Raw genomic sequence first — 22446 nt, 5'->3', positions numbered from 1 at the left:
TTCATTTAATAGTAAAAAACATGTGTTTCCTCTGCTCTACCCTGTTTTTAAATGATAGCAAGCAAAGGATTATGTTAGATGCCTCGTGGAGCTCTCATGATGAATTCGTGATTTCCTCTCAGAGAGGTCACAGTTTGTAGTGATAGATTGTAAATCATCGAGTAGAACAGAAGTGATATCTGGCATTCCACAAGGTAGTGTCATAGGCCCTCTGCTGTTCCTGATTTACATAAATGATCTAGGTGATAATCTGAGCAGCCCCCTTAGATTGTTTGCTGATGATGCTGTAATTTACTGTCTAGTAAAATCATCAGACAATCAATTACAATTACAAAACGATCTAGAGAGAATTTCTGTATGGTGCGAAAAGTGGCAATTGGCACTAAACAAAGAAAAGTGCGAGGTGATCCACATGGGTATTAAAAGAAATCTGATAAATTTTGGGTGTATCATAAATTGCATAAATCTAATGGCTGTCAATTCGACTAAATACCTAGGAATTACAATTACAAGCAACTTAAATTGGAAAGACCACATAGATAATATTGTGGGGAAGTCAAAACAAAGACTGCGCTTTGTTGGCAGAACACTTAGAAGATGTGACAAACCTACTAAAGAGACAGCCTACATTACACTTGTCTGTCCTCTGCTGGAATATTGCTGCATGGTCTGGGAGCCTTACCAGGTAGGATTGCCAGAGGACATCGAGAAAGTGCAAAGAAGGGCAGCTCGTTTTGTGTTATCATGCAATAGGTGTGAGAGTGTCACTGATATGATACATGAGTTGGGTTGGCAGCCACTGAAACAAAGGCAGTTTTCTTTGCAGCGAGCTCTATTTACGAAATTTCAATAACCAACTTTCTCTTCTGAATGCGAAAATATTTTGTTGACACCCACCTACGTAGGGAGAAATGATCATCATAATAAAATAAGAGAAATCAGAGCTCGAACAGAAAGATTTAGGTGTTCCTTTTCCCCATGAGCCATTCGAGAGTGGAATGGTTGAGAAGTAGTATGAAAACGATTCGATGAACCCTCTGCCAGGCACTTAAGTGTGAATTGCAGAGCAGCCATGTAGATGTAGATGTAGATGAATCTTTTTCTGAGTGGGAACAAATTACTATTAACTTTCCAGAGTGTTCAGTTATGGCACCACTAATGACCTTCTATCTCACACTCATAAAGCAACTGAAAAAATTAAATAAACAAATAAAAAATAAAATTAAAAAAATAAAAAATAAATAAAAAATAAAAAAGCAGAAATAGGGGTCTTTGATGACGGTGTGAACTTAATAATAGGGCCAACAAATCTATGACAATGGCACCTTGATAATATTCTAAGCAGAAAACTAATGGAGTATTTTGGATGAAATAACCATCACCATGTGAACCAACATGAGTTTCCAAAAATGTTGGTCATGCAAAATCCAGGTTGCACTTTTCTCACATTATGCATGGAAAGCCCTGGGTCAAGGAAATCAGGAAAATGCAGTATTTTTTGACTTTTGAAAAATATTTTTACTCAGTACCACACCAATGCTTTTTAATGAAAGTAAGATGAGTGAAATCTGTGATTACATTGAGTATTTCTTGGTAGGGAGGATACAGCTTATTATCATGGATATAGAGCCATTGAATGATATATAAATAACTTCAAGCATTCTCCAAGGAAGTGTGCTGGGACCCTTGTTGTTCATATTTTGTTTTAATGGCCTGGCAGACACATTAATAGTAATTTTAGACTTTTTTTAGCTGACACAGTTATCTGAAATGAAATTTGTCTGAAGAAAGCTGCAGAAATATTCAGTCGGATCTTGAGAAGATATCAAAGTAAGGTAAAGATTCCCAACTTGCTTTAAATACTCAGAAATTTAAAATTTTGCACTTTACAAAACTCAAAAACATCATCTCCTATATCAATGATAGTGACAGAGTTGGCATTAGTCATCTCTTACAAATATCTGGCTGTAAAAATTGGTGAGGATGTGAAATGAAGCAATTATATAAGCTCGGTTGTAGATAAAGTAGGTGAAAAACTTATTCTGTTTGGTAGGATGCTGGGAAAATGCAATCTGCCTGCAAAATAAATTACAAGACACTTGTGCAGTCCATCCTAGAATATTTCTTAATTGAGTAGGATCCATAACAAATGGGACTAACAGGGGATGCAGAAAGTATACATAGAAGGGCAGCATGAATGGTCACAGGTTTATTTGCTCCTTGGGAGAGTATCATAGACTTCCTGAAAAATCTGAACTCACAGATATTTGAACATAGAAGCAAACTATCTCAGGTAAGCTTATTTATAATCTTTCAAGAACTAGCTCTAAATGATAGATATAGGAATGTATGACTACTCTTATGTATTGCTCCCATTGGGATTATAGAGACAAGATTTGACTAAAACATCATAAACCGAGTCATTCAAGTATTCTTACCATGCTCCATATGTGAATGCCCTGAGAAGCAGCTCTTACATGTGGTGTAAAGGGAAATACATACAGCCCTCCTTCACAGTGGTCTGCAGCATATATACATAGATGCAGATGTAGGTCAGATTTTTGGGGGATGGTATATTGTTAGAGTCCAATGGTAGAATGGAACCAGAATTATGACACAGGACTTGAGTGCTTTCCCTCCATGTCCAACATGATATATTGGACCTGATGGCAGGAGATGAGTGGCCTGTTTCACACTGACAGTATGGGAAGAGAAACCATGTGCAAGCTTCTTCATTTCTGCTTGACTAACAAACCTACATCCACCTGAAACTGCTTACTGTACTCAAGCCTTGGTCTCCCTCTACAATTTTTACCCCCATACTTTCCATCTAACTGATAATTCCTTGATGCCTCAGGATGTGTGCTGTCAACTGATCCCTTCTTTTAGTCAAGTTGTGGCAATTTCGTTTTCCACAGTTCAATTCAGTACCTCCTCGTTTTTAACCACTCTACCCATCTAATATTGAGCATTCTTCTACAGCACCAAATTTAAAAAGCTTCAGTTCTCTTCTTCTCTGTACTGCTTATCATCCACATTTTACCTTTTTAAGGGTACAATCAAAACACATACTTCCAGGAAACACTTCTTAACAAATAAATTTCTATTAAATATTAAAATATTTCTCATTTTCAGACACAATTTTTTTTGTTATTTATAGTCAGCATTTTATATCCTCTCTCCTTTGGCCATCTTCAGTTACTTGCTGCTCAAATAGCAAAACACCTCTACTACTTTTAGTGTCTTATTTCCTCATCTAATTCCCTCAGCATCATCTGATTTAATTCAATTAAACTCCTTTATTCTTTTTTTTCTTTTGTTGTTGTCCATCTTATAACCCGTTTCCAAGACAACATCCATTCCATTCAATTGCTCTTCCAAATCCTTTGCTGTTTCTGACAGAATGACAATGTCATCAGCAAACCTTGGAGTTTTATTTCTACTCCATGAACTTTAATTTCTTTTCCAAATTTGTCCTTGGTTTCCTTTACTGCTTGCTCAATGCACAAATTTAATATACTTGGGATAGGCTACAATCCAGTCTCACATCCTTATTAATTATGGCTTCCTTTCCATGTCCCTCAACTCTTATAACTGAAGTCTGATTTCTGTATAAGCTATAAATAACCTTTCACTCCCTTTATTTTAGCTTTGCTATCTTTGTATTTGAAATATTGTAGTCCAGCCAACATTGTCAAAAGCTTTCTCTAAGCCTACAAATGCAATTAATGTAGGTTTGCCATTCTTCAGTGTGTCTTCTAGGATAAAAGAGAGGGCTAGTATTGCCTCTTGTATTCCTGCAAGTCTCCAGGAACCAAACCACTCCTGTCTGAGTTCAGATAATATCAGGTTTCAATCTTCTGTAAATAATTCATGACTTTTCAAATTGATGTGTTATTCACACCTGTCACTACCATTTTTCTTTGGAATTGGAACAACTACATTTTTTTTGGTAAAATCTGGGAGTATTTTGTCTGATTCACATATTTTACATACCAGATCAAATAATTTTCTTTTACCTGACTCTCCATGGATCTCAGTAATTCTGAGGGAATGTCATGTATTCCAGGTTCCTTGTTTCCACTTAAAACTTTCAATGCCATGTCAAATTTTTCTTGCAGTACAATGTCTACCTCTCATTTTTATATACTTCCTCTTCTCTGTCACTACAAAATTTTCCTCAGGTTTTTTTCTTTGTATAGACCTTCTATATATTCCTTCCAGATTTCAGCTTTTCCATCTTGCTTAGTACTAGCTTGCCATTTGAGCTCTTGATATTCATACAAACACTTTTTTCTCCAAAGATCTCTTTAATTTTACTGTCAGTGACATCTGTCTTTCCTTTAGTTATGCTTGCTTCCACAGCCTTGCATTTGTTCTCCAGCCATTTTGCACTTTCTGTCAATCTCATTTTTTAGATGACTTTATTCCTCTTCACCTGCAAAATTTTCTGCGTTTTGTACTTTTTCATTTCATTAATTAAATTTAATATGTCCTGTGTTATCCTGGGATTTATATTAGGGCTCGCCTTTTTACCAATGTGACCATCTGCTGCATTCCCTGTTTCATCTCTCAAAGCTACCGACTTGCCTTCTATTATATTTCTTTTCTCACATTTCAGTTCATTTTTTCCCAATGTTCCCTCTGAAAGGTTCGTCAACATCTGATTCTTTCAATTCATCCTGGTCCCATGTCCTTAATTTCCTACCTTTTTGCGAACTTTTCAGTATCAGTTGGTTAACAATGAAACAAAATGGGCCCACTCTGATTAGTACTCTACATAAACGATCATCAAATAATGCCGAAGGGCAGTTCAAATACAGTAAAGCTTGCAGATAATATTGACATACTGATCAACTGTCTGAACTCAACCTTATCAGACACAGCTCAGTGTTATACACTGAAAAGCCAAAGAAACCGGTACACCTGCCTAATATCATGTACAGCCCCCACGAGCATGCAGAAGTGCCGCAACATGACATGGCATGGACTCAACTAATGTCTGAAGCACTGCTGGAGGGAATTGACACCATGAATCCTCCAGGGCTGTCCACAAATCAGTAAGGGTATGAGGGGGTGGAGATCTCCTCTGAACAGCATGTTGCAAGGCATCCCCCACATGCACAATAATATTCATGTCTGGGAGTTTCATGGCCAGAAGAACTGTTTAAACTCAGAAGAGTGTTCCTGGAGCCACTCTGTAGCAGTTCTGGATGTTTCAGGTATCACATTGTCCTGCTGGAATTGCCCAAGTCCATTGGAATGCACAATGGACATGAATGGATGCAGGTGATCAGACAGGATGCTTACGTACGTGTCACCTGTCAGAGTCGTGTCTAGAGGTACCAGGGATCCCTTATCACTCCAACTGCATATGCCCAACACCATTACAGAGCCTCCACCAGCTTGAACAGTCCCCTGTTGACGTGCAGGGTCCATGGATTCATGAGGTTGTCTCCATACCCGTATACGTGCCCGTAAATATCCATTCACTTGACACAATTTAAAGTGAGACTCGTCCGACCAGGCAATATGTTTCTAGTCATCAACAGTCCAATATTGGTGTTCATGGGCCCAGGTAAGGCATAAAGCTTCGTGCCTTGCAGTCATCAGGGATACATGTCTGGGCCCTCACCTCTGAAAGCCAATATTGATGATGTTTCATTGAATGATTCGCACACTGACACTTGTTGATGGCCCAGCATTTAAGTCAGCAACAATTTGTGGAAGGGTTGCACTTCTGTCATGTTGAATGATTCTCTTCAGTCATTGTTGGTCCCATTCTTGCAGGATCTTTTCCTGATTGCAGCAATGTTGGAGATTTGATGTTTTACCGGACTCCTGATATTCATGGTACACTCGTGAAATGGTCGTATGGGAAAAATCCCTATTTCATTGCTGCCTTGGAGATGCTATGTTCCATCCCTCATGTGTTGGCTATAATACCACATTCAGACTCACTTAACTCTTGATAACATGCTATTGTAGCAGCAGTAACAAATCTAACAACTGCACAGACACTTGTTGTCTTATATAGGCATTGCTGACCACAGCACCAAATTCTGCCTATTTACACATCTCTGTATTTGAATACATATGCCTATACCACTGTCCTTAGCAATTCAGTGTAAATTACGATTTATTCATTTATTGGTGTACATTTGAACACTATTTGCTCTTCTTGCAGGAGGCATTTTAGATATTTATGTTATTTTTACAAGAATTTATACACTAATATAGAATACTATAACACTAAAATGGTATTTCTATGAATAGCTATATGTACCTAGTGGGATATGTAACAAGTTTTGTCCAGCTAAAATTACAATCCTAAACATAATTTTGTAAGTCAGGTAGAATGTAAATATCGTATGAGTAAAGGAAACAACTCACTGAATGGTAGTATTGTTGAGTTGTTGACATGCACAGAAAAAGAATGAAAACTCTGCTAGCTTTGGGTAAATCCTGTTCTGGGAAAGAGTACACATATATGCATGCACATGCACACACGTGCATGTGCTGCTGCTTACTCAGCATTCACCCCTCTAATTCAATTGAAAGAAAAACTACAGACTGGTTTCATTTGAAAAGAATGAATGAATAATTTAGTCATTCGGTCACTTCCAAAAACTGATTTCACCCAAATGAATGAATAGACCAACCAATAAATCAAACTGCAACCCACTGAATCAAGTACTTTATTTGGTTACTCCCATAGACTGATTTCACTGAAATGAATGAATGAATAATTCAACCAATACATAACATGAACTGTCTGTTTTCTAACAAATAACTGAATTAATTGTTTAAATTCAGTTGTTACCTTCACTATAAAGGTAGGGGATACTAAGCACCTGCTCCAAACTATCAACCTGTTTCTATTGGTCAGTTTTCTTCTGTGTTGAGTCTCTATTGTACAACCAGCTATCAAACTATTCCAAAAAGGGTTATATCCTCTCCGCCAGACTACTGGGTTCTAACTTAGTAAAAGTACTACTACTACTTCTACTTCTACTATCGTCAATGAAGTTGCCACCCAGGTGCTAACTGCATTTGAAAATAAGGATTTGGTATCTATTGTAGTTAGTGATCTCAGTGAAGTCTTTGACTGTATATCCTTTAATATCCTACTTGCAAACTGGAATAGGGTGGTGTACACAACCTATCTTTAGCTTTAAACAAGTAATATTTCAGAAACAGAAGGCAGTTCATCTTAATTAAAAATTGATGCTCTTCACTCAAGGAATTTCGAACTGGTATACCATAGGGCTCAAGCCTTGCTCCGTTTCTTTTCATAATTACAGTTAATGATTTAAATTCCTGTGCAAAAGCTAATTCATGAGTATTTTTTGTAGAAGACATGGTACTGCTTAATATACACCATGAAACCATAGAATTGAGTCAAACAATGCATGAAAATTTATAAATAGCAATAAACTGATGTTCTTGTAATGAACTCATCTGAAATTATGATAAACTGTAGGAAATGATTGTGGAATTAATTAAAATATAAATACACTGATGGAAAAAAATAGCAGCACCAAGGAGGAGTTGTGTGAGAAAGTTGATAGGTATGTTTCTACAGCTGAAAGACGATGTCTGTTCAAATTTCATGCTAGTCACATAAGAGTGGCCTAGTAGTGCCAGTATGAGGATGACAGTCAGGTTTGGTTTAAACACATTCTGTAATGGTTGTGAGCATTAGTTATCTTTGAGATTGGACATGGTGAACTGATGTTAGTCAAGAATGCCTTTAAGGTGACGAAGACACTATTATCAGCATCTTAATGGCTTTGAACAAGGCTACGAGAAGCAGGACATTCCTTTTGTAATATTGCAGAAAGACTTGGCAGGAATGTAGCCATTGTGCATGATTACTGGCAGCGGTGGTTGTGAGAATGTAAGATTGCAAGAAGACTGGGATTTGGACGGCCACATGGCACTACCGAGAAGAAAGACCAATGTGTTTGGTGTATGGCTGTGGCACATTGTACTGCATCCACAATCTGAGCAGCAATTGGCACCACAGTGGCACAACAAACTGTTACAAATCAGTTACCTAAAGGACAGCTCCAAGCCAGATGCCCTATAGTGCGCATTCCACTGACCCAAAACTGCTACCATTTGTGTCTTCAATGGTGTCAAGTAAGAGGTCATTGGGGAGCAGGGTGGAGGACTATTGTGTTTTCTGATGAAAGCAGGTTCTGCTCTGGTGCCAGTGATGGCCATGTGTTGGTTGAAAAGAGGCCAGTTGTGAACCTGCAACCAACCTGTCTGCATACAAAACACACTGGACCTACATCTGGAGTTATCATGTGGAGAGCCATTTCGTATGATAGCAGGAATGCTCTTGTGGTTATCCCATGCACCCTGGCTGCAAATTTGTGTGTCAGTCTGACAATTCAACCTATTCTGCTGCTGTTAATGAACAGCATTCCAGGGGCTGTTTTCCAACAGGATAACACTCACCCACATACTGCTGTTGTAAACCAACATGCTCTACAGAGTGTCAAAATGTTGCCTTGGGTTGCTTGATCACCAGGTCTGTCTCTGATCGAACACATATGTGACACCATTGGGCAACAACTCCTGCATCATCCACAACCAGCATTAACTGTTCCTGCATTGACTGCCCAAGTGCAAAAGGCCTTCCAAAAACTGACATCCAGCTCCTATACAACACAATGCATGGACGTTTTCATGCTTGCATTCAACATTCTGGCAGTTACAGTGATTATTAATGAACAGCATTTCACATATGTAATGGTTTATGTCATACTTACATTAATCAATGATCTTGCAATATTAATTACTTAAAAATGTTACAGAGGTGTATGTGTTCCTAAAATTTCATTACTCTACATTAATTAGGTTTTTGGTGTTGTGATTTGTTTCATCAACATAGTAAACCAGTAAAACTTTCAGGCTTTCACATTAATTCCAAATTAAACTAGCGGAAAGATATTAGCAATGTGTGCAAGGGAATAACTCAGGTGTCCTATCTCATGTGGAAACTGACAGATACAGTCTCCAATGAGTATCAGATGATGGCATACTTTGCCCTTCTCCAGTCTGCCCTTCCTGTGGCATACTTATGGGGGAAATCCCGTCCTATCAGTCCAATTACAGAAAAAAAAGAAAAAGAAAAGGTAATCAGAATATGAGTAAAATAACACTACCATTCCCTCTTTAGCAAGCTGAAGATTCTGATGTTATAAATGTGTAGATCTATACATCTATACAGCAATGCTTTATGCCAAGAGTAACGTAAGTGACAGACATGAAAGAGAACATACACCTTCACAACACTAAGGGTAAACTAGACTTCAATATACTGAGACACAAACTGTCAAAGACTGATATCTCACAAAAAACGGTGACACACACAGTGGTTACGGTTACTACAAGCCACACCACAAGTTGGAAAACGGGGCCAAATTTCTAGTAGTTCACTGTCGAGTTGAGATTTTCACAAATGTTTTAATCATATCTTACAGAAACTAGCAGTATGGAAATAAACAGCCTTTTAAACACGCCATTAACGGCAATCAAGTAATTTACAGCAATAAAACAATTAACAAAAATTAAAAACACAGAAGCTAGCTGTATGGCAAGAAACAACCTTTTAAAACACACCGCTAACGGCAATCAAGTAATTTATAGCAATACAACAGTTTAAAAATTTTTTTAAAAAAACACAGAAGTTAGCAGTATGGCAATAAACTCCCTTTTAAAACACACTGCTAATGCCAATCAAAGTAATTTACAGCAATACGACAATTTAAAAAAATTTAAAAAAACATTAGTAAACAGGCTACTAAAGTAAATACAGAACTTTGTTAATAAGGTACGGTGAGGTAGTGAAGCTACCAACACCACCATTAAAGAAATTGAACATGTCTCAGCAGACACATGATTAATGGCAATAAAAGGAATTTACAAACTTGGAGGAATTTAAAAAAATTTTAAACAAAAGTGTCCTGGAATATCATTAGAACATAACAGATATGATGGATCTGTGTAACGTGGCCACAAATCACCCACTCAGGGATGCTCAGGCCAGACAGAATACTGACCAATTTAAATACACCCGTAACCACAATTGCCATTCTCAGGCTGATCACTGCACCAACTTTTAGCCAGCGAAAACTTGTTATACAATGGATTAACTTGCTGACACTATTAGACCTAACCTCGCGCAAGGAAACTTTACACCACACAGTCCTGAATGAGCAACCACATTATCAACCAACAAGAAGCATGAATTTACTCGTAACCCATGACAGAATAGTGAAACAATTAAACTGCCAAAACTACACCTCCCATTGGACAGTAACGAGAGGAGGAGGAAAGATCACTGTCTTCAATTACGCCGGTGCCAGGGACAGGAAACCCGGTCACCGGAGGCCACAAGGCAGAAGAGGCGCTGGTTACACAAAATTATTACTTAATGATTAAACCTTCCATGAACTTAACTTGCAATTATACTCTGACAGGCAGTACACGACCTCCGATGGCAAGGATCCACACATCCGACCATGCACGCATTGCCAGCGTACCCAACACGCCACGGTCACGCGACAACACGCTCTGTCACCATAGTTCACAGCTTCTCTGCAACGTTGACGGGTAGTGACCACTCCTTCATGTTAAGTGTCTCCTTTTAAACTCCAGTGTTGAAACAGAGGATTTAAAGAAGCTTGTTAACATCCCACCAAGGCGAAATGAACAGTAACTACTGGTGGGGCGATTCTGTATACAACCAACATGTGGGGAGCTCTTCCGTCAACTTGACCCGCTCGTTACACACAACCGGCATACATCACGTGGTGACTCGGTACAACCGACGATGCCTGCTTCACGCTGGAGAGCCACACTGCCCTCCCGTGTCCACCACAGTGTCTGCTTACAATGCCCCTACTTCCGTGCAACCACCTGATGTTACAACTGGTCAAAGATCTCACTTCCCCCATAGCAGTTTCCCAGAAGCAAAAACGCAGATATCAATAGCGGAGGGAAAAGACAACCAAGCAGCCACTTAATGACAGACAACATATCAAACAAACATGTCAGGGGAAGAAAATGAAAACCAATGCAATCTAAACACAAGGTGTAGCACAAGTCGATACACGGCTCAAATAGTATGTTTAAATGTTTTAACAAACTTCCAAAATCTGCTTTGTCATTGCCATATAATATTTTTAAAGCTAAGATTTATGACTGGTTATTGAAACATGCATTTTACAAGGTAATAGAACTATTTGATAAAGACATAGGATTTTTTTGTCAATGTGTCCTTGTATCAATTTGGTATTTAATAACTAAATATGTTCCACTGTAAGTGGTCAGTGATTAATAAGAAATTGTGACTTTCTATTATTTACTTATAAAAAGCTCCATATCTACTAAACTTTCATTGTTTACTAGTTAAAAAAAATTGCCTTTTTCATTTTAAGACATTTAACACAATATCAGTCACATTCTTAACCTATAGTAATGTCACACTGCTATGTGGAAAGCTCAGGATATTTTTAGTCATGATAATATTGTAATCTTAGTATGATAAGATAAGCACTACCATTTTGGCCACAGCCAGACCAATTGGATCCAACCATCCACTTTGTCATACAGCAGCCAGTAGTGTTATGTGTTATTAGTCCAGTCAAATAGCAGATATACCTTGCAAAAGGTGGGGTAGAAGAGTTTATTTTTTCAACTCATTCATATGGTTGGAAAGATTAGAAAACCGAGTTTTGCCAACAAAATTTCGCTTGGGAAAACTTTCTGCAGTCAAAAAACTTCGAAAATTTCGGCCTTTTTCAGTTTTTTTCAAAATATCTAGGTTTTTTTGCTCCTATCGCATAGTGACAAGATACCTTATTTTTGAACACTATTTTTTCAGTTTCTGTTTGTATAGTATAAATACATTATACATCTTGTTATACGTTGGAATTTACAACCTCACTTTCAGGTATTCAGTTTCTCTGTATGCAACATGAGGATTGCTGGGCACCCAACTATTGTGATTCTTACATCACTACCTGAAGTTCACTATGGGCCACCTCAGCCCTGGTATTTGTAAAACTATAAAAATACATCATTAAGAGACACAGATAGACATGCACGCGCACGCGCACACGCACACGCACATGCACACACACACACACACACACATGCACACAAAATAAATTGTCTCAGGAAACTGAACTATTATTAGCTGCAATAGGCAACCTAATTAGGGAGGTAATTACTCTTGTGTATAAAAGCCACACAGTTGACATTAAAAATAAGTAGCTTTATTACAATTAAAATGCATTGTCAGTTACTAAAAATGTTGACAGTTCTAGGTGTGTAATACTTGTAATATCGCACTTTAGCACACTTGAAACAGATATGAGCATCACTTCCAACGTTTTGATGGGCCAGGTTCCTCAGTGTCACCAGAAATACCTTGAGTTACGGATTCAGGGTCTGTACATAGAGTTGATCCCTGATTGACCTCTTCTTTAATCAGCGAGTCAGCCTCGGCAAGTTCTTTGATTTCATCAGCAGTTTCCTCAACACCCTCCATAACATCTTCTTCGCTGTCTTCATATAAAAATTTTGGCACGTTTTCACAGTTGACCCCAATACATTTCTTGCAAATTGAAGAACGTTTCAAACCCACTTTACTGCAGGAGCACGCTCCGCCACAGTTCAGCTTGCATGAGCATGAAACAATGTGAAGAAGTGCTTCAGGTGCTGGATCTTGGCTCATTATAACGGGTATTGGACCGTGGTCACTGTGGTTCCAGCCCCATTTCTCAGGAGGTTTCCAGTTTCCCATCCAACTTTGGACTTGTTGGTAAGTCCACAATGAATGATGTTGTGCAGCATCTTGTGTAGGTGGCAACCATGCAAGATTCAGTTTGCTTTTTGTGGCAGACTTGGCGAATAGCTGGCACTACAAATGGTCTAGAGTGTGGGAACTGCTGACACCTCCACTATACAGTGCGATAATAACCTGTTCTCCTGCTGTTATTATTTCTTCATAGGTAGCATGTGGTTTATTGAATATGCAAAGCGCTGAGGTTAGGTGTTCATTTTTCACAACAATGTTGCAGCATTTAATTTTTCCTTGACCAAAAAAGCGGATGTTGTATCACATCCGCTAAAGGCATGAGTGAACAGAATATAGTCACTGTCAAACTTGTAACATGCAGTGGAAAACCACTTGTCTTCTGCATTTCCTCTTCCTGGCTTTAAGAAAAATAAGTTTTCAATGCCTTGGCCCAAACTGGTCATAAGCACAAGCAGGTCAACATCTTCTCCTACAATGACAACACTTCCAAAATCTTTGGTTCTTGAAATGGTAGACGTTACAATCATAATGTCAGCATCTTCTTGTGCCTGGTGCACTTCAATGCTACACTCCAGAAATTCCTTTTTAAGAAGTGTGATCAAACGTATCTTGTTTCGTTTGTTCTACAAGAACTTGTCCTGAGGGACTTGATTCACCATCTCTGATTCAACCACAACATCAACCGAAGAATGTTTTTTGGACCTACAAATCCTCTCAGCACTCTTTGTGCTACATTTGTCTCCCTCACATGGATACCCATCAAATACAATAGCAAATTGAGATCCAAAATGACTTTGCAGGTAAGAAACATAGCTTTTGGTTATTGACTTGAAGCAAAAATTTTGAGTCCAAGTCACTTTGTGGGTAAGGTACCCTACATCAATGACAAAAAATTTACTCGGTCCACCTGACTTCACATCTTCCACTGGAACGAAGGCATTGTAGAATGAAGATTTTGTTGCTTTTCACATGCCTTTTCCTGAGAATAGGGACATTGGGTAAGGAGCAAGTTCATATTTCAGAAAGTCTTTTAACTCTTCTTCACTTTGTTTCATTAAACAAATCCTTTGGAAAACAGTTAAACAATCAACAGGAGTAATTTTAGTGCTCCCAGCTTTTACAGAATCGAACGCAGAAAGGAGAGTCACAACTTTACCATTTCTACGGAACTTTACATAGTGGAAATTGTCACCAACTATTCTTTTCATGCCTTTTTCCCCCTCTTCGTGACACATATGACAATAAACATCCTCCGTTCCGACAACACCACTGCTGATAGACATTATAAAATCACTTTCAGGGAAGGGAGGATGCACTGAAAACCAATCACGCAGCTTACACAAGTCTATGCCATCTCATTTGATGCGACAACTTCTTGCATCTACATGCTGTTCTGATGTTACTGCGCTCACTTCGCAATATGACTTAATTTCTTCACAAATGTTCTGCATGTGAATCATACCCAATGTCCATCTGGTTAATAAACTATCCGTAATTCCTTGGCCAGAAGTAAGTCGTCCAGAACTCTTCATGGTTCTCATCAATTTTTGTTCTATAGTCATGTCAGAAGGAACCTCTGACCAATACTTTTCTGATCACCAGATTGTAAAATGTCCTTTCATTGTGAACTTCTCATATTGTGATAAGTCCATTTTTTCCTCGTGTCTCAACATATCCTGTAAGTAGAGGTGGCCACTTTTAGCATACATAAAATGTCCAACTGAATGAAAGTAGGGAAGCATTTTTCGCACGCTTTCAAGATGAAGTTTCCAATTGCCTGATCGATCCACTACAATAAATTGTTTCATGAGAGTGACCATCTTGTAATATTGAACCCATAATTTTGCTTTGGGTCCTTTACTTTCAACCATTTTCAGGGCAGTTACAAATTTTTTATATGACTTGTTCCCTGAGAAAACTGGTATTCTGGCCAACTGTCAGTTCTGACTCACCAAAAGGAGAAGACAAGTCATTCAATGTCCTACGTTCATCTTCTGTTAGCTCAATGTGATACCACACTTGACAGGCCAAAGCAAGGTGACACAATAAATGCACTCGCACAGCCCTGGAATATGCATGTCCTGACAAAATCTTTTCAATGCTGTTTTCAGCGCATATTACACCAAATAAGTCCTTTAATCCACTTTCACCCATGATCATATCGATACATCCCATGAACGACATAAAGAAATGGAAACCTCCAAGTTGGACCTCCACATTATGAAATTCAGGAAGGTCAATCTCCACAATATTGTAGCACAAATAAACTTCACGCAGTCCAACGTGAATGTGTTCGTAGTTACTGAATATGATGCTGTTTGTCCTGGCCCTGCAGCAGAGTGAGATGGCAAATTCCAATGAATAACATGATGAGTAATATGTTTATACTACACAAATAGAAACTGAAATAACAGTGTTCAATAATTAGGTAATTTGCCACTTTCCTCGAAATTTGAAAAATTGGTATTTTTTGACGCACTGCAGCGCCTTAGATACTGGGAGTAGAAAAAAATGGTAAGAATCAAATTTGTAGAGAATTTTGTGCTCTTTAAAAAAGAAAATAGACGTCAAAGCGATGGAAGCAAATGAAACTAAGATATTTTGAAAAACTGAAAAAAGTCCAAAATTTTCAAAGTTTTTTGACTGCAGAAAGTTTTCCCAAGAGAAATTTTGTTGGCAAAACTTGGTTTTATAACCATTCCAACAATATGAACGAGTTAAAAAAATAAAATCTTCTACCCCACCTTTTGCAAGGTACAAGCTTTTTTTCTGACAGTTTCGCTGGACTATATGTGGTATGGAGGGACATTATACTGCACTTCTGGCTGTTGTTGAGTTAGCAAAACTGGTGCCATCACAACTCACTTAAATAGCTCCTGAATTCACATTATGAGGCTGATTGTGAGTGCACCCCTTCCATTCCTCCCATCAAGGAATAATTCCTGGCAGAACCATGAATCAGACCTGTGTTACTCATATGGCAGTCACACATGCTGACCATAAACTACGGAGGGGTAAAATTTTAGTCTGTAACTACCATCAAATGAGTATCATCAAACAATGGAAAATCCAGGATGGAATAATGATAATATTATGAAGAGGATAGACTGCTACTTGTCATATAGTGGAGATGCTGAGTCACAGATAGACACAACAAAAAGACTGTCAAACAAGAGGCCAGAGTCTACTTTTTGTTGTGCAACTCAGCATCTCTGCTATATGGTGAATAGTAATCTATCCTTTGTAAAATGAGTATAGTTTGTTTGAATAATTTTCTGTTTTTGTCTTTCTAGGACCTGTGTTCAAAGAGAAAAATATATCACCACTTCCTAGAAATTTTTGAAGATGTGCATCTGCCATCAGCAATCAGGTAAAAATATTATAAATTTGATTTTGCAGCTTTATTAAATTACCATTTGAATACTTTCTTTGAATGTGATACATATTAAAGTAAAGGAATAAAGTTTCAGGTGAATAGCCCATTTAAATTTTCTGCTTTATATTTATAAGAAAATAAACTTAAGGGAGAAAGAGACAAGATTATGTTTGTTTCTGTAGATGGTTCCTTGGTTATTTCCTAATGTCCTTTCAGTGTGCAGAGTGGGCATCTACTTTCACTCTTTTCTGGAAGCTGTCCTCAGATTCCATTGCTCCTGCTCTGTTACATCAGATCTAGTGGCAACAAGTGTCATGTCTCAAGGAGGAACTTGAAGTAGTTCTCTTAGCAGAAGCAAGTGGAGGCTTAGAAAAATAATTGATTAAGCACTGGATAGATATGTACCTAGTGAAACAGTTCATGATGGTTGGCACCCACCATGGTATACAGTGTCTGTAAAGAAAATTCTAAGGAAACAGTGACAACTAACAATAGATGTAAAGTAAAGAAATAGATAGAGAGATGTTTGATGAAGCCTTAATTACTACCATAGCAGATTCAGTCACAAATGCAAAGAAATATTGACCAAATGTAGGGGATTCAGTGGCAACAAAGTTAGTTTCAAGATGCACAAAGAGGACACAGGAACTGAAATGAAGGTAGGAAAGTGAAAACACATTTGATGAACTCCGTTTTCACATGTACCTTTACAAAGGGAAATTCAAGAGTACTGTGCCAATATAGCTCTTACACCACTGAAAAGAAGAGAGAGAGAGAGAGAGAGAGAGAGAGAGAGAGAGAGAGAGAGAGAGAGAGAGAGAGATATTAATGTCAACAGCATTGAGGAACAGCAGAATATGGCAAAAATGAACAAAAATTGGGGCTCAGTGGAATCTCCATGAGTTTCTATGAATAATTTGCAACCAAATTAGCACCTCTTTTAACTGTATTATGCTGCGGCTCTAGCAAAGAACTGTCTACTGTAGTTGAAACAAAGCATAGATCATACCAATCTACAAGAAGAGTAGCAGAAGTGATCTACAAAACTACCATCCAGCACCTTTGACATACTCCAGTTGTAGAATTTTAGAACATATTCTAATCTCCTCCATAACAATCAACATGTATTCTGAGTTGGATACTGAACTTGCAAAACCCAACCTGAACCTATTTTGGATGACACCTCGAAAGCCATGAATCAAGGCAGTCAGCTAGATGCAATATTTCTTCACTTCCAAGAAGCATTTGACTCAGTATCACATGATATAAAAGTGAACACATGTAGGATATCAGATGAAATTTATGGTTGCATTGAGGATTTCTTGTTAGGGACAACACATGATATTATCTTGAATGGGGGCTCAGTAATAGATGGAAAAGTAACCTCAGGCATGCCCTAAGGAAGTGTTTTCAGATCCTTGATGTTCATGTTCTACGTAAATGACCTGGCCAACAGTAGTAACCTCAGACTTTTTGCGTTTGATAGAGTTATTTATAATGAAGTTCTATCTAAAAGAAAGCTACACAAATATTCAGCCAGATCTTGATATGATCTCAAAGTGATGCAAAGATTAACAATATGCTTCAAATGTTCAGAAATGTAAAATCACGCCTTTCAGAAAATTCAAAAATCTTACAATTACAACATCAATGAGCCACAATTAGTATCAGTCAAATCATGCAAATTCCTGCATTTAACAATTTGTAGAAATATTAATGGAATGCTCACACAAGCTCAGTCATAAGTAAAGAAGATGACAGACTTCTGTTCATTAGTAAAATACTGCGAAAGTACTCAAAAACATTCATGTGAGAAAATTGACCAACATCGTCAGATCCATATCAAAAAAAGACTAATGGGGGATAATGACGGACATACAAAGATAGGTTGCATGAATGGTCACAGGTTTGTTTCATCTATGATGCAGCATCGCAGAAAATCTGAAAAATTGTAACTGACAAACGCTTGATGGTAGATGCAACTATCCTGTGAAAGTTTAGTTAAAAAGTTTCAAGAACCAGTATCAGGTGAACAATCTAGGCATATACTAAAGCTTCCTACTAATAGCCTCTGTAGGGACTGTGAAGACAAGATTTGACTAACTTCAGTGTGGAAAGGGGCAATCAAGCAGTCATTCTTCATGTGTTTCACACACGAATGAAACGAGAAGGAACCCTAATAAGTAGTACAATGGGATATACCCTTCGCCATGCAATCCACAGCCGTTAGCTTGGTGTAGATGTAGATATAAAATATTTTATGTTTGCTCATATACCAAAGAAAATTCTGGTTCATTGTCATGTTGTTGTTGTGGTCTTTAGTTTGATGACTGGTTTGATACAACTCCCAACACTACTCTATTCTGTGCAATCCTCTTCATCTCTGAATAACTACTGCAATCTGTATCCATTTGAACCTGCTGACTGCATTCATGTTTGGTCTCTGCCTGCAATTTTTACCCACTATACTTCTCTTCAGTACCAAATTGACAGTTAATTGATGCTGCAGAATGTGTCCTGTCAGCTGATCCCTGCTTTCAGTCTATCTGTGCCATAAGTTTCTTTTCTCCCCAATTTGGTTCATTAGCTCCTTATTAGCTATGTGATCAAGCCATCTAATTTTTGACATTCTTCTATAACAGCAGATTTCAAAAGCTTCTGTTCTCTTCTTCTCTAGTCTGCTTATCTTGCATGTTTCAATTCTGTATGAGGTTACACTCCAGACAAATACCTTAAAAATCCTAGAACTGAAATTTATATTAGATGTTAACAAATCTCTCTTTTTCAGAACTCCTTTTCTTGCCGTAGTCAGTTGGCATTTTATATCCTCTGTAATTTGGCCATCTGGAGTTATTTAGTTCTTTTGCTGTCCTAACAGCAAAACTCATCTACTATGTTTAGTATTTCATTTCATAATCTAATTCCCATGGCATCACCCAATTTAATTCAATTACATTCAGTTGTTATTGTTTTATTTTTATTGATATTCATCCTGTAACCTCTTTACATGACAATATCCATCCTTTCAACTGCTGTTCTAAGTCCTTCCCCGTCTTTGACAGAATTGCAATGTCATTGACACACATCAAAGTTTTTATTTTTCTTGCTGAATTTAAGTTCCATCCCAAAATTTTTCTTTGGTTTCCTGTAATGCTTCCTCAATGTACAGATCGAATAACTTCAGAGATGAACTACAATCATGTCTCACTCCCTTCTCAACTACTGCTTTCCGTTCATGTCCTTTGATTCTTATAACGGTAGTCTGATTTCTGTGTGAGCTGTACATAACCTCTCCTATAAGATAAGTTGTAGAGTCAGTATTGTCCCATGTGTTCCTACATTTAACTGGAACCCAAAATGATCTTCCCAGAGGTCAGATTCTCCAATTTTTTTTTCATTTTCTTCTTTAAATAACTATTTGTGCCAGTATTTTGCATCCATGACTTACTAAACTGATAGATCACTAATACTCACACACGGCAGCACCTGATTTCTTTGAAATTAGAATTATTACCTTCTTGATGTCTGAGGGTATTTCACCTGTCTCATATATCTTGTACAACAGTTGAAATAGTTTTGTCATGGCTGTTTCTACACTAGGAGCTTTGTTCTCTCTTGGATCTTTCAGTTCTTGATTAAATTCTTCATATCTTCATCTACTTTCTTGTCCCTTTGTATAAAACTCTTGTAAAGTTCATTTATCTTGTGGAGCCCCTCTATATATTTCTTCCACATTTCAGCTTTCCTTTCTTAGCTTAGTACTGGCTTGCATGTGAGATCTTGGTAGTCATACATTTGCTTCTCTTTCCTCCAAGGGCCTCTATTATCTTCTTATAGGCAGTATCTATCCTTCTCCTAGTTATACATGCCCTACTTGTACATCCATAGAACCCCCACCCCCCCAGAGGGCTCGCCACTCTTTGGCTACCACGGGGCCCCAGCCTCTGCAGCATCTTTTCCCTTCTGTGCTGTATGTCTATATGTCTATCCTCTTGCTGTTCTTCTTCTACTCCCTTTGGGAATGTGCCTGTGGTGTTATTGGGAATGCTCCGCATTATCCATCACTGACATAAGAATAGTCTCCCCACTATTTTTTGTTTCCCTTTCCTTTCTTTGTTTCCCTTCTGATATCCTTCCACCACTTTGGTGTTCGAGGTTCCTCTTTTTCTTCTTCCTCCCTGAGCACTCCTGAAGGCTGGTTCATGTGTCTGACATGTAACAGGTGACTGGGTAGCATGTAATTCCCAGTCCCGGGTCGACAGGCAGGCACATACCCCATGGTACAGGCCTGGCCCAGGGAAGGGTAATTGCCTGAGCTGCTACCTTCCAAAATTGCCAATTTGTCCCTCTGTCAGGTGTTCAGGAGATATGACCTGAGTTGCGAACAATCACCTAAGGTGGGTGTACCCCCTTGTGTAGGGGGCACTCCACTTGGAAGGAGCGCACCATCGGAGACATTGGCAATCATGGGGGGATTTTCTCACAGTGAGCCAATCATCCGACAGTCAACATCTACAATATGTAAAAGGAATGAGGCTCATGATTCAAATACCCTTCCAGCTGCACCACCGTTCCTCGTGGTTTCACATACTGAAGACTGTCAGTCCTTCACAACAGTAAATCCGTTAATTTTTCAGAAAAGTGCTGATGCAATTGCCAGCCCTGTGAATCCTACTCTTGTATACGGAATGGCACTTTGCTTTTGGAGAGTACTTCTGATTCTCAAACACAACAAGCCGCCTCACTTCTCCACAGCTATCCTGTTTGTGTCGAGGCCCATAGAACTTTGAATTCTTCCCATGGTGTTATTTACACTAAGCTGCTCAACAGTCTAACCAAGGCCAAAACTCAATCATACCTCTCTCATCAGTGTGTCATTGCCATCCATTGAATGATGAAAAAGGTAAATTCCTCCTTAGTGCCCACAGGAACCCTTTTCCTCACCTTTAATAGAGTGGTGCTTCTGTCCAAGATCAAAGCAGGCTATGAAATTATCACAGTCCGACCGTACATTCCAAACCCGATGCACTGCTACCAGTGTCATCATTTCAACCACTCTAGAATGTCTTGTCAACAGCCAGCCAAATGTGTAACATGTGGTAGGGATGTACACGAGGGTGATTGTTTGCTTCCTTCTGCCCACTGTATCAACTGCAATGGCGGCCATGCTGCCTTCTTTCGAGATTGTTCCACGTATCTTGACAAGCGGGCTGTCCAGGAGTTCTGGGTAAAGGAAAAAGTGACTTACCCAGTTTCTCGCAAGTTATTGGCTAGTCACAAACCCTGAGTTCTACCATCTGGCACCTATAATCCTGTTCTTGCTACATCTTGCTCCATGGAGGACATGGCTGCACAGACATGCGACCTCAAATTCAGTGTGGAGGTTGTGAAATTGCCCAGTTTCAAGGGAGTATTGGCGTCCCCTTTTCCAGCTGTGCTACATCCCTCCAGCCCGCCAACACCTGAGTCTTCCTCTGTTAACCAGAAAGGCTCAAAGAAACTCAACAAAGGCAAATGGTCTTCTCCTTCGGTGACTCGAAGATCCTCTTCGACGGTGTCACTGTGTGATGCCTTCATGTCACTGGTGTGCACCACCAACCATTTTTCTGTGTAGATCTCCACAAACCAACAGCAAAAGAAACCTGATGTTTCTGTGGACCTCATGGAGCAGGATCCTCCTGCCTCTGTGCCCTGTAGCAGCGAGTTTTCGCAGGCTGGGACTCGGAAGTCACCAAGGTGACACCCCTTCGTATTTTCCTCATCACCACTCTCCTCCAATGGAATATTCATGGCCTTCAATCCCACAAAGAGGATTTACATCTGCTTGTAGGATCTCAGCATCTCCTTGTACTCTGCATTCAGGAAACAAAATTTTGCCCTCAAGACCACTTTGAGCTTCCACATTACATACCAATTAATTTTGACCTTGCCCCTTAGGTCAGCATTCCCTCTCATGTTCATAGTCAACCCATCTCCCTGATTACTCATCTTCAAGCTGTTGTAGTTTGCCTTTTCCTTCCTCACCTGACCTTTTCCCTTTGTGCCATTTATACCCCTCTGTCACCAGGGCAGACTTCCTCCAACTTACTGGGTACTACCTCACTCATTTCTGCTAATTGGTAACTTTAATGCACATCATACCCTTTGGTGTTCTTCCACAACCTGTCAGAGAGGTGCCCTCTTAGCTGATCTTAATCAACTTAACCTCGTCTGCCTTAACATAGGAGCA

At 38.8% G+C, this 22446-nt stretch overlaps 1 protein-coding gene across 1 annotated transcript in view; it reads left to right on the top strand.

Moving 5' to 3' along the window:
- The window catches only part of LOC124616613, a 282672-nt gene that overhangs the window by 248440 nt on the left and 11786 nt on the right, over positions 1 to 22446 (top strand). Inside the window, exon 16 of the mRNA XM_047144936.1 lies at positions 16135 to 16211. Within this exon, the coding sequence (XP_047000892.1) occupies positions 16135 to 16211 (77 nt within the window). The remainder of the gene's footprint in view (positions 1 to 16134; positions 16212 to 22446) is intronic.

Source organism: Schistocerca americana, chromosome 5 (genome assembly GCF_021461395.2).
Source record: "Schistocerca americana isolate TAMUIC-IGC-003095 chromosome 5, iqSchAmer2.1, whole genome shotgun sequence".
Classification (NCBI taxonomy): Eukaryota; Metazoa; Arthropoda; class Insecta; order Orthoptera; family Acrididae; genus Schistocerca; species Schistocerca americana.
This window is presented reverse-complemented; position numbering and strand designations above follow the sequence as displayed.